General features: G+C 48.6%; 1 protein-coding gene across 1 annotated transcript in view; it reads left to right on the top strand.

Moving 5' to 3' along the window:
• The window catches only part of FBXO31 (F-box protein 31), a 35,822-nt gene extending 31,796 nt beyond the window's left edge, over positions 1–4,026 (top strand). Inside the window, exons 8-9 of the mRNA XM_090260042.1 lie at positions 868–1,193; positions 3,745–4,026. Of these exons, the coding sequence (XP_090116168.1) occupies positions 868–1,193; positions 3,745–3,967 (549 nt within the window). The 3' untranslated portion in view covers positions 3,968–4,026. The remainder of the gene's footprint in view (positions 1–867; positions 1,194–3,744) is intronic.
• The last annotated feature ends 12,350 nt before the right edge of the window (positions 4,027–16,376 follow it).

Below are 16,376 nucleotides of genomic sequence, written 5' to 3'. Positions count from 1 at the left end.
CGTAGCTTGTGAAAGCCGTTGGAAGGTTGTTGAGCAGAGTAGGCCCTGTGTTGCCCCGTCCAGTGCCATTCAGGCTGTGCTCACCTGTCCTTTGCATAGTTTGTTGGGGAGGTGCACTAAAGCCTCCTGAAGTCCTCATGCAGCATTGCTCTTGAGCCTGTGTCCTCAGGGTCCCACTGCTTTTGAGAAAGCTCTTTGTGACTGTGAGTCTAGAACCAGGGCTTCATCCCTGGCACGGTGCGGCTCGCCTGCAGAGATTTCGGTGTGCTCCTGGGACTCATGTAGAACTGCAGGGCCTAGGGGATCTCTTGGGATTCAGGCTTAGGAGCTCCTGCTTGCCAGTCAGCCCAGTGTAGGCTGGCCTCTCAGGCCTGGTACCCTCCTCCTGACCCTGGGCCGGGGTGAAGTTCTCTAAGTCCCGGTCTCTTCAACTATCACATAAGCCAGTTCCCCCCTTAGATCTTTTTTTTTTAAAGATTTTTATTTATTTTTTGAGAGGGAGGAATGGAGGGAGAAATAGAGGGGTGACCCTTGATTTACAAGCTGGCACTCAATCCATTGAGCCACAGTAGTCAGGCCTCATCAGAGGTGTTTGATTACAGATTGGCCATTGTGCCTGCAGACCCCTCAGCACGTCACTAGCAATTGCTGTCATTTTCTGGCCTCAAAGATCCCTTCATAGAAGGAGATGCCTGTTCTAAGTTCTGATTTTTTAAGGGCTTCTAAAATATTTTTACTTCTCAAGGGATTGCTTTTAAGTCAGGAGGAACAACAGAGTGAGCCCATCTGGCCAGAGGCAGGATCTAGGCTGCAGCCTCTTTGTGCTGATCTCTGAGCCCTGCTGACCGCCACCTACTCATGCCATAGGGTGACCCCAACATCCCTGCGGGGCAGCAGACAGTAGAGATCGACCTCATGCACCGCATCCAGCTGCCCGATGTCGAGAACCTCTGCAACTTCAACGAGCTCTCCCGCATCGTCTTGGAGGTTCACGAGCAGGTGCGCCGGGAGCAGCAGCAGCAGCAGCAAGAAGACAGGACTGAGGACGCCGAGGATGCTGGGCTCCCCACTGAGAAGGTCAGGGAGCCTGGGGACAAAGGAGCTGCAGCTTTGAAGGAGCAGCCTGTCCAGTTTGTTCTGCCCGTCGGTGTGAGCTCAAGGAACGAGGACTACCCCCGAACCTGTAGGATGTGGTAAGGACATGAGGGTGGGCGAAGACTTGACTGCAAGGTGGGTCTGGGCTCTTGACAGGCTGGTGTGGGGGTGTCCGGCCCCAGAATGGGAGCCTCTGAGTGCTTGATCCGCGTCCCAGCTCAGACCCATACAGATGGCAGTTTCCTGGGCTGAACAGTCAGCTGTCACACCCCCACCGGGAGCCTCCGACGGGGGTTATTAGAACTGCCAGGCATGAAGACTCCTCCCAGAATGCCTCATGTCACATAGTTACTAAGGTAGAAGGGATCCAAGTGAGGATGTGAGGCAGCATTGAAGCAGACAGCGAGGAGGTGAACTCTCCCTCAGCCCACACCTCTCCACGTAGAAAGCCTGCTTGGAGTTCACCTGGATGTCCTTGCAGGTAAGGCCTGTCGTGGGTTCTCTGTCGATCTGATGGAGGTGGTTCCAAAGTTAGATCGTTACTTCTTCCTATGATTTCTCCCCTTTCTTCCTTGTTTCTTTTAGTTTTCTGCCCTCCTCTGCTACTTTAGGCGAGCACCTAATTGGCCATCAAAGTGAACCCCAGCCCAGACAGCATGTGGAAAGTGGTTGGCGTTGCCGCTTCCCTCCCTGCAGAGGTCAGGATCCCTGATCTTGCAATAAGGCCTCCCCCAGGCTTCCAGCTTCTCACCTGACTGCTGTTCTTATGGTTTTGTCTTGGGCCTCTGCTGTCAGCACTCCATCCCAGCCCTGCTGTTAAGGCCATTTCCTGCTAGATGGATTATGAAACCCTTGCCCTAGATTCTATACTCTAGAGCTATTTAACTTTCACTAAAATCAGTAAAATAAAAAATTCACATCCTCAATTGCACTGGCTACAAGGGTTCAGTAGCCCCACGTGGCTGATGGCTACCATATTACACATGGAGGTCTAGAACATTCCATCATCACAGAAAGTACCCCTGTGCAGCTGCCCTAGTGGATATTTTGAGCGAGTAATCTGTCTGCTTCCTGGCATTTGAGGTGATTCTCCACCTTTTTTAAGTTATATATAAAGGTTTGTTTTGCTTTACCTCTGGGCCAACTGCTGTGCCGTGTGCCTGCGGTGGTCTAAGCAGCTATTTACCTAAAGACTAACAGTGTGCCCTGCCCGCCGAGCTCCCTGAAGGGGATTTAGGTAGGTACATGGGCTTGGTGGAAAAAAATTATTACATTTTCTTCTTGTTATACAATTACGATAAAGGTGACTGAATTTGGTTTTTCCAGAGGGGGACATACAAATAGCATTCCAATATAATTTCACCTGATCTAAATTTTTTATAAAGTTTAAAAAGTTTTTAAAGTATAGTTGACATTCAATATTATATTAGTTTTAGGCATATAGCATAGTGATTTGACACCTATATTCCTTACATTGTGGTCACCAGAATAAGTCTGGTAACCATTTATCATCATACAAAGTTATTAGGTTAATGTTCGCTATTTTCCCTATGCTCTACATTATGTGCCTGTTTCAAAGGCCATAAAATAAAAAGGTTCTGTTACCTCTGTAAAACTTGACAACTCTTAGTAGCTCGTGGCCAGCCAGGAGCCCATTAGCAGCTTTGCAGACTGCTGTGGCCAGCCAGTCTGGAAGTCCAGTCCAGCCCCCTGGCAGAGCTGCAGGATAGTCCTCCACCCCCATGCTGAATATCAGAGGCTCCATGGCTTGGGAGGGCCTGCTGCAATCCCTCCCTGTCTGGTTTGTGTGTCTGTGAGACCTTGTCACAGGGCCTATGTAGGGGACGTAGGCTTTCCTTTGCCTCTTTGTGGGCTGTGGTGCTTTTTTCCTCACCCAGGAAACCCTCTGAACCACAGGTTGCTTTCCCCTCTTCCACCCAGCAGATCCTCAGCATGGTGGGAGGAGATGGTGGGTCTCAGGCTCATTCCACATCCATTCAGGCCACCCCCTGACTTCTTGTCCTTGGCAGAAACACCGAGTTCTTTGCAAGAAAGACATATGTATTTCAGCCTGACATTGATATCAAACCTTGGCCATATAGATAATTGAAAGTTCTACCTTCTGAGTTAATGTCATTTCCGTGCCAATAAGTCTTTATTGATTATATTTGAAGTGTTCATAAGTTGCTAGAACTACCCGAGAATTAAGATTTTTGTGCCCTTGGCCTGCATGATGAGGACATTTGGTTTGGGACAGAGTCATGAGGTGGGGCTGCCTGAGATCCTCTTCCTATAGCTGGGTGAGGTGGTAGAAATCACTGGCTGGCCAGGTGAACCCAAGTGTCTGCGGTGAGCTCAGCACACCCACTCACGTGCTCCATAAGTGAACATGCATCCCAAACACACCCAGAGCCCTGCCCCTCTGCTATGATGACTCAGTGTGCTGGAAATTGAGAATTGTGCAGGGGCCCCATGAATTCAGGCTCTCTTGGGGTGCCTGCTACTTACAAAGAGCAAAAAGTGGCTCAAATGGAATGAAGGAGTTTTAGAACACTCCAGGATGACATGGTGCTTGACTTGGACCAGTACAGTGCCTCGAAGTCCCTCTCACTCTTCTCTCCCTTGTGCTTTTCCTCCTTCTTTGTTCAGTTTCTACGGCACAGGCCTCATCGCTGACCATGGCTTCACCAGCCCTGAGCACACCCCTGGGGTCTTCATCCTGTTCGACGAGGACCGCTTCGGGTTCATCTGGCTGGAGCTGAAATCCTTCAGCCTGTACAGCAGAGTCCAGGCCACCTTCCGGAATGCGGACGCACCGTCCCCACAGGCCTTCGAGGAGATGCTCAAGAACATTCAGTCCCTGACCTCTTGATGGCCCCTTTCCCTGCCGGGGGCGGCTCCAGACACCGTGACCTGGGAAGAGCAGCAGCATGCACTTCTGAGATTCAGCCTTCTGACCAGAACACCCACCTTCTTGTAGGCATCTCGGCCCAGCCACCTGACACGCTTTCTGTAGAGTGTGCAACATAGGCCTGCACATTTGTCAGTAGCTGATGGGAAAGCTGAGCTGAGCATGTCTTATAACAACAACAACAACAACAACAACAACAACAACAAAAAAAACGAGAAATTGAATTTGTATTTGGTTCACAGACGGTTTTCTAGGGAAAACAAAATCCTCCTTCAGGGAAGTTCACGACATAACTCAGTCTCTTGATTTAAGGGGTGCGGTGTGTGGAGTGCCAGCTCCACCGTCTGCTCCAAATGAAGCAAATGGAAGTGGCCATGGGCCTGTGAGGGCCTAGGTGAGGCGAACTTCTGTGCAGCCTGGGCAGGTAGGGAGGGGCAGTGTTTGCGGAAAGAGAGCCCTAGCATGTCCGGGTGTCAGTCTTGGGACTGAGGAATGAAGTCCCATTTCTTTTTGTGCTTTGTTTTATTTCTGTTTTGTTTTTGTTGTCTTTTTTTTTTTCTTTTCTTTTTTTCACTTTTTTGTGAATTCCCATTTCTCTACTGACTCACTGGATTTTGGACAAAAGCATTTCACCCCCATCTCAGTTTCTGAATCAGGGAAATGGGGCTAGCAATATGGGTCACTAGAGAATGTCTCTGTGGGCCTTTGAGCAGCTTGGGGGCCCTGTGAACACCACTCCTGGTCCTGCCCTGGCCTCTCTCCAGGTTTAGAACCTTCCCTGCAGCCAGTTCTAGTCAGTACTCGTACACACACACACACACACACACACACACACACACCCATATACACATGCTCTGATCGCAGACCCTGCATTCACACACACACACACACACACACACACACACACACACCCATATACACATGCTCTGATCGCAGACCCTGCATTCACACACACACACACACACACACACACACACACACACCCATATACACATGCTCTGATCGCAGACCCTGCATTCACACACACACACACACACACACACACACACACACACACCCATATACACATGCTCTGATCGCAGACCCTGCATTCATTCCATCTGCACGGTGTACACTGTCACTGTTCTGGAAAGTGTTAAAGCCTCAGAAGTGGCTGCACGTGAAGATTGTGCAGCCCCTTCACAGCCGAGAGGGCAGCTTTCTAGAAAAGTCACAGTGTGTGCATCAGGGAGCACTTTGGAGACCAGGACCCTCCCACATGGAGACCCTGAGCACTGACTTTGCTACTGGGTTCCCAAGTTGGGTTGACAACTGCATTTGGGAACCGCCTGCTGAGGTCCCTGCTGATCTTAGCATCTCCTGGAGAATGGAGCCCTAAATGTGTGCTGGCCTCCAGGAATATTTCAGCTCTCCCCTCAGCCTGCAGAGAGCCATCTCCACACCACCTGCCAGGTGTGTGCTTTATGGAGGGCTGGGCAGAGTTTTGTCCGCTCTTTGTTTCTTGTCCTTGTTGGCCGGGCTGTGCTGAGTGCGAGGATCCCCAGGGAAGGGGGGCAGCTTTGTGGTGCCTTTATACAGAGACCGATCTGAGCTGTCTCATGCAATGTGTCCTCTGTTTTCCCGTGATTGGACTTTCTTTTTTCTTTTTTTAAAATAAAACATATCCCACTGCCCTAACTTAAGTTCATGTGGCAGCTTTGACCTTTTGCTTCCCAGTATCAAAATCAAGCTCTGGGACATTCCGTCAATGGCAAACTGTCCCTCCTGGGAGGTCCTGTGGATACCCAGAGAGGCAGGTGGTGGTGAGGTCCCACCTGGGCAGCCACCGGGTTCAGTCGCCCAACATTATCAGCTGAATCTCATCAGAGATGCATGCCCAGGGCTGACCTTCCAGATCCTTCTAGCAGGTCCTGCAGTCAAGTTGAGGCATGGTTCCAGTTTCCACATCTTTCGCAGTACTGAGGCTACAAGCATCGTCACTGCTCCCATCTTGCAGTATGACTTCTGTGCCAACTGTGGCCAGCCCTGAACCATGCATGATAACTGGCCATGAAGCTTTGAGAAAAATGAAGATGAAGGGCAACTGGGCATGCAGGCTCTTTGTTCTCTTAAGTTTCACTATTGTTTAAATAAAATCAGGAAAATACCTATTTTACCCAGACTCTGAGTGAGGCTCGCTTTAAAGGACTCCATCTCTGTCTGAGGCCTCTGCTAAGCATTGTAAAGCATGCATGGATTGAAGATGAGCACTTTTGATGATAAACCAGTCTAAAGCCTGAATGATGTAACCTGCCTCTGGTGTTTGGGTCTATACAGGGTGTCTCCTAATAATGACTAAAATAACCCTTGTTTGTAGGCTGTTGGCTGCATTCACGTCAGCCCTGTCTCTGGTGTGAGGTGAAGCCCCAAAGCCTGTGGGGTCTGTCCATCTGGCAGTGGCCTACAGTGACGCCAGGCAGGGCCAGCAGCTGGTTGTCCGGAGTATGTGTCGTTTTCCACGCTCATGTGTCCTCAGCCAGCCCTTGGTTTTCAGCTTAGCAAGTGAATATGCGGGGACCCAACACCAGCTGGCTTTCCTTGGTCAAGGGAATGGTCAGGCAGCTCATTAGAACTTGCTGCATGAATTAACTTCCAATGAATTAACTGGATCTGAATGACCCACTTGAGGGACCAGCATTGTCCATGTGGTGCTTGATTTGGGGAAGGTGGCAGGTGGACCCAGGAGGGTCCTTAGACGTTTTTCCATCATTGGCACTACCTGCACTTGCCACCTTGCTGCTGTGCGGTAAGTCTGTTGTAGGGACTGGAAGGAACCTCTGTATCTGCACGCTCGAAGGTGCTCCTCTCTCTGCTACTCAACTGAAGAGGGTGTGATTGGAGATTTCAGACACGAGTCATTGGAATTCTGTATTGGGGCTGAATGTTCACTGCATGAGACTGTTGCAAATGAACCTCTTTCCAACTATGTGACATGGGCCTGGTCATATATTCACTTATATCTACCCTTCCAGCTCAGATGGCCAGTGTCGTCTACTGAGTGTGAACAAGTCTGAAGGCCTCCTGGCAGTGGGGGAGTTTGCAACTCCTTTCGCGGTCCAGACTGGGGACTCCCTTTCTAACCACACACCGGGTTTGGGCTTCTGGCTCCCTGTGGCTAGTTATTGCTGCCACAGCTGCCCTGCTCCGTTTCTCCCCCACCCTTTGGTGCCGACACCAGGACCAAGTGCATCCACCTGGCTAGCACGGAAGGCAGGATGACCAGCTAGATGCAGACAGACTTTCCCTCCCACTTCATGCAGAACTAGCCCAAGGGCTGCCATGACAGGCTTTCTCTTTCACTGAGAACTTGGGAGTTGACTGCTGTAGCCCAGATAGCCAAGACTCGTCCCTTAGCCAGCTGATTCCACCTGAAGGACACTTCAGGGTTGGATTTCAGTTTGTCGGCTGCCCGTGTTTTCTTGCACTGCCAGAGTGAGTCACTTTTTAGAGCTCGTGAGGTGTGATGGAGAGGAACAGAATCCTGCTCAGTCTCTTGTCATTTGGTGGACTTGGTCACAGGAATCTTGGAATTTCCTGAGGTCCTTGCAGTCATGGTGTCTGGTATATAGACTTCGAGCCCAATGTATGACTCAGAGCGTGGAGGAAGCAGTCATGTTCCCTTGGAACCTTTTATTCTGTTCACTACCTTCATGTTCCAAGTGTTAGGAATGCTGTGGGAATGTCCTCATGTAACCCTGACCTGGCTTGAGGAGAAAACACCCCAATTCATGGGCCATTCCAGTGTTAACATGGGCTAAGCCCTGTCTATTTTCTGAGATCTGGAATGTAATTTGACTAAATGCTCTCAAAACTATTTATAGAGAGTAAAAGAAAGCCACTGTTAGATAGCACAAGGGTCTCAAGGTCTGAACAGTTTTTACTAAATGCTATTCTTGCTAAATGTTAAAATATAGCACAGTATTTTGCAGAGGCAGCTGTAAAGGATGAGCTTGAGGAGAACCCAACCTCATAACCCAACTGCCAAGAAGAAATGAACATGTAATTGACCAAATAATATAAACAAGCAATGGCTAAGCCTCCCTTGGGGGAGACAGCTTTGGATGTGAATCTATCTTGTTCACATGCTGCAAGTAAACCAGACTACCCATGTCACCACATGCCCATCTTGAATAGAACGCCCCAAGTGGCAAATCCCTTGAGTTTGGTAACCCCACAATGCCATCAGTTTGCCTGACACTGTCTTTGGGAATGCGATGTGCACACATGTGCTGGTATTCACGGAAACACACATCACACAGCACTCTCTAGGCATTGTGAGGACCGGGGCCCTCCCTGGGAGCCCCTGGAGACTTCTGATTGGAAGATGGCTCTGACTGCCAGGCTGAGGAAGGACTGCAGGTAAAGAAGGTGGTTGGAGATGTCTCCCAGGAGGCTGCTGTGGGGCTTCTGGTAAGGGATGACAGCCTGAACTCCAGGAAGTGACGACTGGGTGAAGAGTTACAGACTGCTGTACTGGGTCGGGGGGATCAGAAAGATCTGATGCCACTTCCACCCCTGTGTGCCACTGGCCCAAATGTGGCCTCAGGGGACTGGCCTGCTAGTGGCTCAGTCCTAGAGCCCACCTCACAGAGCCACCATGACCACTCAGTGGACAACAGGTGCCTGTGATACTGATGAGGCTGTCCAGACCTCTGGGAGTGGGCTAAGGTGGAGGGACAGGAAGGGCCTCCCCACCCACCCCCAGGAAGATGGCAAACAGCTGGGGGCCAAGGTGAGATAGTCCAAGGGAGGGCCACTGCCTGGGTAACAGCGCATCCCTGCCTCCCCTACTAGGACAAGATGGCGGCAGAAAGAAGTCCTTACACTGAGCGTGCATAAGGCTAGCAAGATAATTGGATAAGCCCTCCTATCCCCTTCCGGTACCAGATTGGGGGTGGCACCAGGGGAAAGGATGGCCGGTGCACAAATAGAAGTTAAAATATTAACAGGGGAGATCTGTCGGTCTAGCCAGGGGAGAGAAGGGATTGGTTGGGAGGTGGATCCACCCAAAGCACCTGGTCCCTCCCAAGCAGATACAGACCCAGGGAAATGAAGAAATGCTCTTGTTCACCAGGTGGCCACACTGGCCGGTGTTTTTGTGGGACCTTGTGGCTGTAGAAGCTACATGGCCAATGACAGCGCTGACCCCACATGCAGAAACAGAGAGCCTGAAGCTGGACAGCAGCCAGGAACAAACTAAGGTACCTGGTTGACCACTCAGAAGCCACCTGTGGGTCCCAAGGGACAGTACTTTAAATGGGAGCAGGAACTGTGGACTCTTTTTTTAAATATATTTATTTGTAGAGAGAAGGGAAGGGAGGAACAAAGACAGGGAGAGAAACAATCTATGCAAGGGAGAAACATCGATCAGATGCCTCTTGTCTGTGCCTCGACCAGGACCAAACATGCAACCCAGGCATGTGTCCTGGCCAGCAGTCAAACTGGTGACCTTTCACTTTGCTGCATGATGCCCAACCAACTGAGCCACATTGGTCAGCGTAGAATCTTGTCTTTTGTTTTGGTCTTGCTGAAGACAGCTGTGTTTTGTGTGGGTTTTGCAAGATGGGCTTTGAAATCTGCCCTTCTTCTAATTTGTGCAGCATCTAAATAAATAAAAATTAAAATTTACCAAAAAAAAAAAAAAAAAACCTCTCTTTTCTCACCAGCCTCTGCCTCTGGAGTTTGCCTTTTGGTGGCGGTGGGCAGCTGAACCCCACTTTGGGTGACACCTGGACAGTGGCTCAGGGCGGCTGCCATCCCAACCTGGGAACCCAGGCAACAGAGGAAGAATTCACAGGACAGCCTTGTTCAGACAGTCATTCAGAGAGTGTCTGCTGAGCACTATGTGGACTGGCCAGGAGGCAGGCAAGGACCTAGACCCAATTCTTACCCTTACCTCTGGCTCCCTCCAGGATGCAGGATGAAGACGGAGGCTGGCTGAGCCCAGTGGATGCGCTGCATCACCACAGAGCTTCTCTCTGTTCCCTGTGTTCATGGTTGCATTGGAAGGCAAGCTTTCATTGGTCGCCATAGGCAAGTGAGACACTTCTCAGAACCTCTGGTCTCCTCTAGGACATTTTGGTGGTCTCAGGAAAGCACTAGGATGTGGGTCCTTGTTGTGTGTGTGTGGGGGGGGGCAATGTGATGGTGACAGAGGCATTTGGAAATGAACAGACTCAGAGCCTGGCTTTGTGGTTAGGCTATGCCCCTTTCACAGCACTCTGATGATGGTCAGAAGGAGGAGGATGGTGGGTTCTGTGTCTCCCAGCAGATTGTAGGAGGACACAGCGAAGTAGAAGAAAGACCAAGACGCTGAAGTTCTACAGCTCATTGAAGAGAGAGTGCTAGACCGTCACAGACTGAGAGGCGAGGAGAAGCAGAGGAACGATGAAACCTGTGATTCCAGGAGGAAAGGGTAAGGGTTTGGCAGCAGAGTTCCACAGGATGATGTCCACTGGTGGGACCAGGCACGTAACACACAAGTCCCCCAATAAAGAACTGAAATTTTTAAAAATTATAGTTCTTAGATTTTATTTTAAAAGTGTGTTTTAACCACAGCATTTAGATTTGTAGAACTCCTTTTCTGTGCCTGTAGTGGGTCGCTTAGGCTGAACGCAGGCTAGATGCAAGTCCTCCTCATGCTCTCACGCAGGGACCCTTCGTTGGTGAACACACTGCACATCTGCACCATGACTCAGGGACTTAAAGCCCTTGCTCTTCTCCCCCTTTCCTTACCTGGGAAGTTGGGGAAGTAGGAGCGAGCACAGACACGTTTGACAGTCACAGGCTACTCTGGTCTCACTTCCCTCCCTTGAGACAGTGGCAATGAGTCAACCCTTGCTTCATGTGGGAAGGGAAAGGGAAAGGGAAACGGTGGGGAGGATACAATTTTGCCCCACCCACGTAGTGGTGCTTGATGTGCCTGGCCCTTCAGAACCTTTCATGCTGTCTTAGCTGATCTCAAACTGCCTGTGGGACTGGTTCTACAGTTATCACTGGTTTACTGATGAAACAGGCTTAGAAAAGTTAGGAGACTTGCCTGATATCATGAACAAGAGGCAGGGTGAGGATTGGGATCTGGTCCCTTGTTACTCTGAACACTTGGGGCAGGGTGGGTGGGGTCTCCTTTGGATCATCAGCTGATGTGATGGTGGAATTGTTTTCATGGCTTTGAACATCATACAAGTGGAATCACATGCACATTTTGGGGTTTGGCTTCTTTGTGTGCTTCATTCATTTGCTTTGTTGTGGGTTGCAACTGTGTGTTCTTTTTCACTGTCACATAGTGAATATGCCATACATTTTTTTAAGAAAATATTTTCTCCTATGGACTCTTGAGTCATTCCAGTTTGGAGCTATTAACAGAAGATCGCTGTGGATATTTTTGCTCTCATTTCTCTTGGGTGTGTATACCTGGGCAAGAAACTGCTTTGTCATCAAGTATTCATGTTTAGGTTTTGTAACACCGCCAAACAGTTTGCCAACATGATTGTATTTATTTCATGAGCAATGTATGGGGGTTCCAACTGCCACATCCTCAAGAACTTGGTATCTTAAGTCCTTTTAATTTTAGCCATTCCTGGTGGGGATGGGGACAGCAATGAGCTATTCTTGACATGAAAGGGCAAGACAAGTGTTCCATTAATCATGGCCAGACTTCCAGGGGGCCTAAGCCTGTCCTCTGTGCTATAGCCATGTTCTAGTGGGCTCAGGAGAATTGAAACAGCAGGGTAGCCAAGAGCACTCCAAGGTGGGCAGAAACAAGACAGTTATCTGTAAATAAAATGCTAGGTTAATGACGTGATTCCTGGATAATTTTGTCATTAGCTCTTAAGAGACCACTGATAACTTTTATAAACACACGGATACAAGGGGTAACATTTCAGATATTTAGCAGCTAATACGGTAGGGGCACTGCCCAGTCAGCATGGGTGCTGGCCAGAAGATCGTGCACAGGTGTACGGGCTTGGAAGCAGTCCTGATCACAGGTCGCCACCTTAATGGTTAAAGAGCAGAGCCAAGAAAGCTGAGCAGTGCTTCTGAGCACCCTGTTTGCTCCATGGTTAGAGCACAGCACATTGAGGTGCTGCCCATCAGAGCTCCATAGTTCCTTTTATGATGGTTTGGGCAAACACTGGTACCAAGAGTATTAAAGTCAGTGTGAAAATACTGAAAAATGCGTAAAAACTCGTTTCCAAGAAATACAGATTGAAGTTGGTGATGAACTAAACTAACATATAGAGGCAGAAAGCATTTTGCTTTACAAAAATGTAAAGACAATCCCGTTTTCACTTTAGCAACTGTCCAGAGTACGCACATGTGCACGAGAGTGAGGGTGGAGGGAGGGGAGACTAAGATGCAGAGGAAAAGAGGCCAAAGGGTTCAGAACAGCAGTGGGACCTTCAGCATGACAGCTGTTTTGCATTCCAGGGCCTTTTAAACCTCAGGGTGCTCAAGAAACACACATTTCTCTAAAAGTCACAATTTGAGCCCATCAGTAGGGGTGTCAGATTCAGCAAGTGAAATGAGGGATGCACAGTTAAATATGAATTTCATTAAAACAACTTAGAATTTAAATACAAGTATATGCCAAATCCTGCGTGGGATATACACATGCCGAGATGCTGCCTGGCTCCGTGAAATCAACCTTTGGACCGCGTCTGCGACCCCCTGCGAGGCTGCGGGTCCCACCTCCTCCTCTCCTTCCAGGGGGCAGACCCTCCCACCCCCAATCCAGGCTGGAGCGCCCCGAGACCAATCTGTCGGAAATGGTAGGAGGGCTTTTCGGGCTGATGCCCAACCGGATAGGCCGCAGGGCGAGATAAACAAGGATAAGGACGCCGGTCGGGACAGCGCGGGTTGGACCTCCCTTCCACACCAGGACTACCACGCCCCGCTAAGGCCTGACGTCAGTTCCATAAGAACCAATCGGGTGGCACCTAAGTGCACATGCCTGGGAGGCAGCGTTTTATTGGGTGTAGACTCACCAATCAGCGGGGCCGAACGGAGCACACCCAAGGGCGGTCGTGCCAGAGGGGTGGGCCTCAGAGTGCCTTGTCTTTACAAGTAATTATAGCACGAAGTCACAGAATTAGTTTCATTGCACCGCCTTGGTTGATGATATTATCTTGAGCCAATCTCTGAGATGATCTGGGCCAAACTTTTCCACTTGGGGAAACAGAGGTTCCAGTCCACGCGAACTATAGGAACTGAGATGGGCGTGGTCCCCCAAGGAAACAGCAATGCTGTCATTAGCAGCGGGGTGCTTGGATGCTGTGCAGGGCAACATCCCACATCCTCTGTGTTTTCAAATATTAGCTGGATGAGTTGCTCTCAATGACCTGAAGCTATTGCTGTAATAAAATAGCAACAATAACTATGATAATAATTATTATCACAAAAACACTATTATCACTCATGGTTTCCATGTTATTGCTGTAATAAAATTGCAGTGATGATGATAATGAAACACAGAAACACTTGTATCACTCGTATGGTTTCCATATTACAAAACACTTTTGATACATTCCATTTATGCCCACTGGAGATTCCATATGGCCAACATTTGGAATTTTGGGGGTAAGAATGAGGAAGAGTAACCCAGAGTCTGTCATCCCAGAGACAAAGCACCCAGCTGTTTATGCTGGAAGGAATTTAATTAAATGTGCAGTGTTGACAATGTTTTTCTTCAGAATTCTAAGTAAGTTGGGGGTGACTGATAAAGCATCATAGGAGTTGTGTTTGGCAGCTCCATGTTTTGGAAAGTTCTCACCAGGTTGGAATGTTCCTGTCTTTCCCAAAGGGCCTGGCACAGGTTTAGCTGGAGTGTGCCTGAGCAAGTAGGTTCAGAAATGCAGGATTCTGCAATAACCCGACACCCGGGAACCCCCAGACATTAGCACATGATGCTGCACACACCTTCTGTTATTATCACCCCCAACCCACTCTTAGGCTTAGAAGGATGACCCCTGCTATCCTGGGGTTTAACAGTATGAGCCTGTCCCAGGAAGGCTGACCCAGGCCCTCACCCTAGTACTCCTGTCCCCAGTTTACACAGAGCCCAGAGCTTTCTAAGCCTTCATTTTCTTCTTTTCTAGGAAGTACACATTTCAAACCTTTGGGGAGGAAATGTGCCTCACAGATCTTTCAGTAAGGAAAGCAAACCCTCAGCTACTTGACCCCAGCCCCGACACACTCCTTTGGGGTGGGGAGAGTGGAGAATGGGGGCCTAGAAGCAGCATCTCATGAGAGGATGTGTCATACACAGAAGTCCATGGTTGTAGGGGCCACCATGGAGCCCCAACAATCTCTATGTAGGGTGTCATCTACTGCTTATCCCTAACCTCCAGTTCCTCGTGACACTTCAAAGACAGGGATTCAGGAGACCTGGGAGAACCAACACTGCCCCCTAAAGCATCTGCTCTGGGCATCAGCTCCTTCATCTGCCCCTGGAGAGGATGACTTCCCATCTCCTTCAGCTTGTAGGTGTGGGGAGTATCCCATGCGATGGATGTGGAAGTCTTTGCAAATGGAAAGCACTGTCTGCAGATTGACACATAACCAGAAAAAGAGCAATCATCTCCCACTAGAGCTGTTTGTACTTCCCCACTTTCAGAGCCAGAACTTGAGACTTGCTCATGATAATGCAGCAGTCAGTGGTCATCAATCCCAGCACACCTGTTCTGCAGGCTCTGGTGGTGCCCCTCTAAATGACTTTGGAGAGTGAGCCACTGTAGCCGGCCTCTTTCTGATCTATGGTAGGAGACAAGGCCCTGTTCCTGCCCTTGGACACCCTGCCTCAATCCTGGCTTGCTCTGAGCAATGATTTACCCTTCCAGAGAGTTTCTTGGCTCACACCACAATACAGTATCATGTTCAATTTTATCTTTTCTAGCTATTACTCAGATGTGTCCTGTCCCCAGGACTGTTCACCAAGAGCCCATCTGCTGTGAGTACCAGTCTAGATTCAAAGGCCACATACAGGTGCCCGGGGCTGAGGCAGCGCTACCTTAGTGGGTTCCTCTGTCCCTGGGAACCCAAAAGCAGGTAGGTAACTTGAACCAGGGGTTCTTCACCTGGGTCCAGGGGGACCAGTCACTCCCTCAGAATCATAAAAATTATCAGAATTATATGAGTGGTATTTTAACATTTATGGGAGATAGTTTGTGGTTTTTAAAACCAGACTCTTTTAAAAACCAGTTTCATGGAGTTATGATTGACATATGATAAATTACACATTTGTAAAGTTTACAGTTGCTAAGTCTTGACATATGTATACGCCACCACAATTGAGATAATGTACATATACACAGCCCTTAAGAATTTCCTTCTGCCGCTTTATAACTCCCATCTAACTCTTCCTGCCCTGCCATGGTCCCCAGGCAACCACTGATCTGTTTCTGTTGCTCTAGATTAGTTCACATTTTCTCAAATTTTATATAAATGGAATCATATAGTATATACTCTTTCTTTGGTCTGGCTTCTTTCACTCAGCACAGTTATTTTTGATATTCATTAACGTGGTTGTCTGTATCAATAGTTCATTCCTTTCTATTGCTGATTAGTGTTCCCATTAGATGAATAGACTGCAGGTTATCCACTTGACCAATGAAGGACATTTAGATCGCTTTTAGAAACTTTGTACATTATAAAGCTGCTAAGAACATTTGTGTACAAGTCTTTGTATTGTATGAACATGCCTTCACTTTTCTTGGGCAAATGCCTAGGAGTGGAATCGCTGGATCATACAGTAGGTGTATACTATCACCTGTTTTTCCAAACTGGTTGTGCCATTTTACATCCAGTAGTATAAAGTTCAAGTTTCTCCACATCCTCTCTAACACTTGGTTTGGTCAGTCTTTTAAGTTTTAGCCATCTTAATATGTGCCTATCTTATTGTGGTTTTAATTAGTAATTCTATTATGACAAAGGGTGTTGATGTCTCTTCATATGATTTTGCATATCTTATTTGATATCTAAGTGTCTGTTCAGATATTCTGCCCATTTAGAAAAACTGAGTTGTTTGTTTCTACTACTGAGTTTTGAGAGTTCTTTATGTATTCTGAATGCAAGTCCTTTATCTGGTATTGAATGAGCAAATATTTTCTCCATGGTTTTTGCTTGTCTTTATATTCTCTTAATCTTTCAAAAAGCAGAGGTTTTAAATTTTGATGAAGTCCTGTAGGCGAAAGTCACAAGCCCTCTGCCGGAGGGCCTCCAAGCGGGCCCCCCGCCCAGGTGTCCTGTGACCTCAGCTTGCAAGAAGTTGCAAGCGAGTCTTGCCGACGCCAGCGGCTGCACGTGCCTCCTGGTGGCTGAGTCACGGAATCCA

This window comes from Furipterus horrens, unplaced genomic scaffold (assembly GCF_987537825.1).
Source record: "Furipterus horrens unplaced genomic scaffold, mFurHor1.1.pri manual_scaffold_13, whole genome shotgun sequence".
Taxonomy (NCBI): Eukaryota; Metazoa; Chordata; class Mammalia; order Chiroptera; family Furipteridae; genus Furipterus; species Furipterus horrens.
Note: the sequence above shows the minus strand (reverse complement) of the source record. Positions and strands in the feature narration are given on the sequence as shown.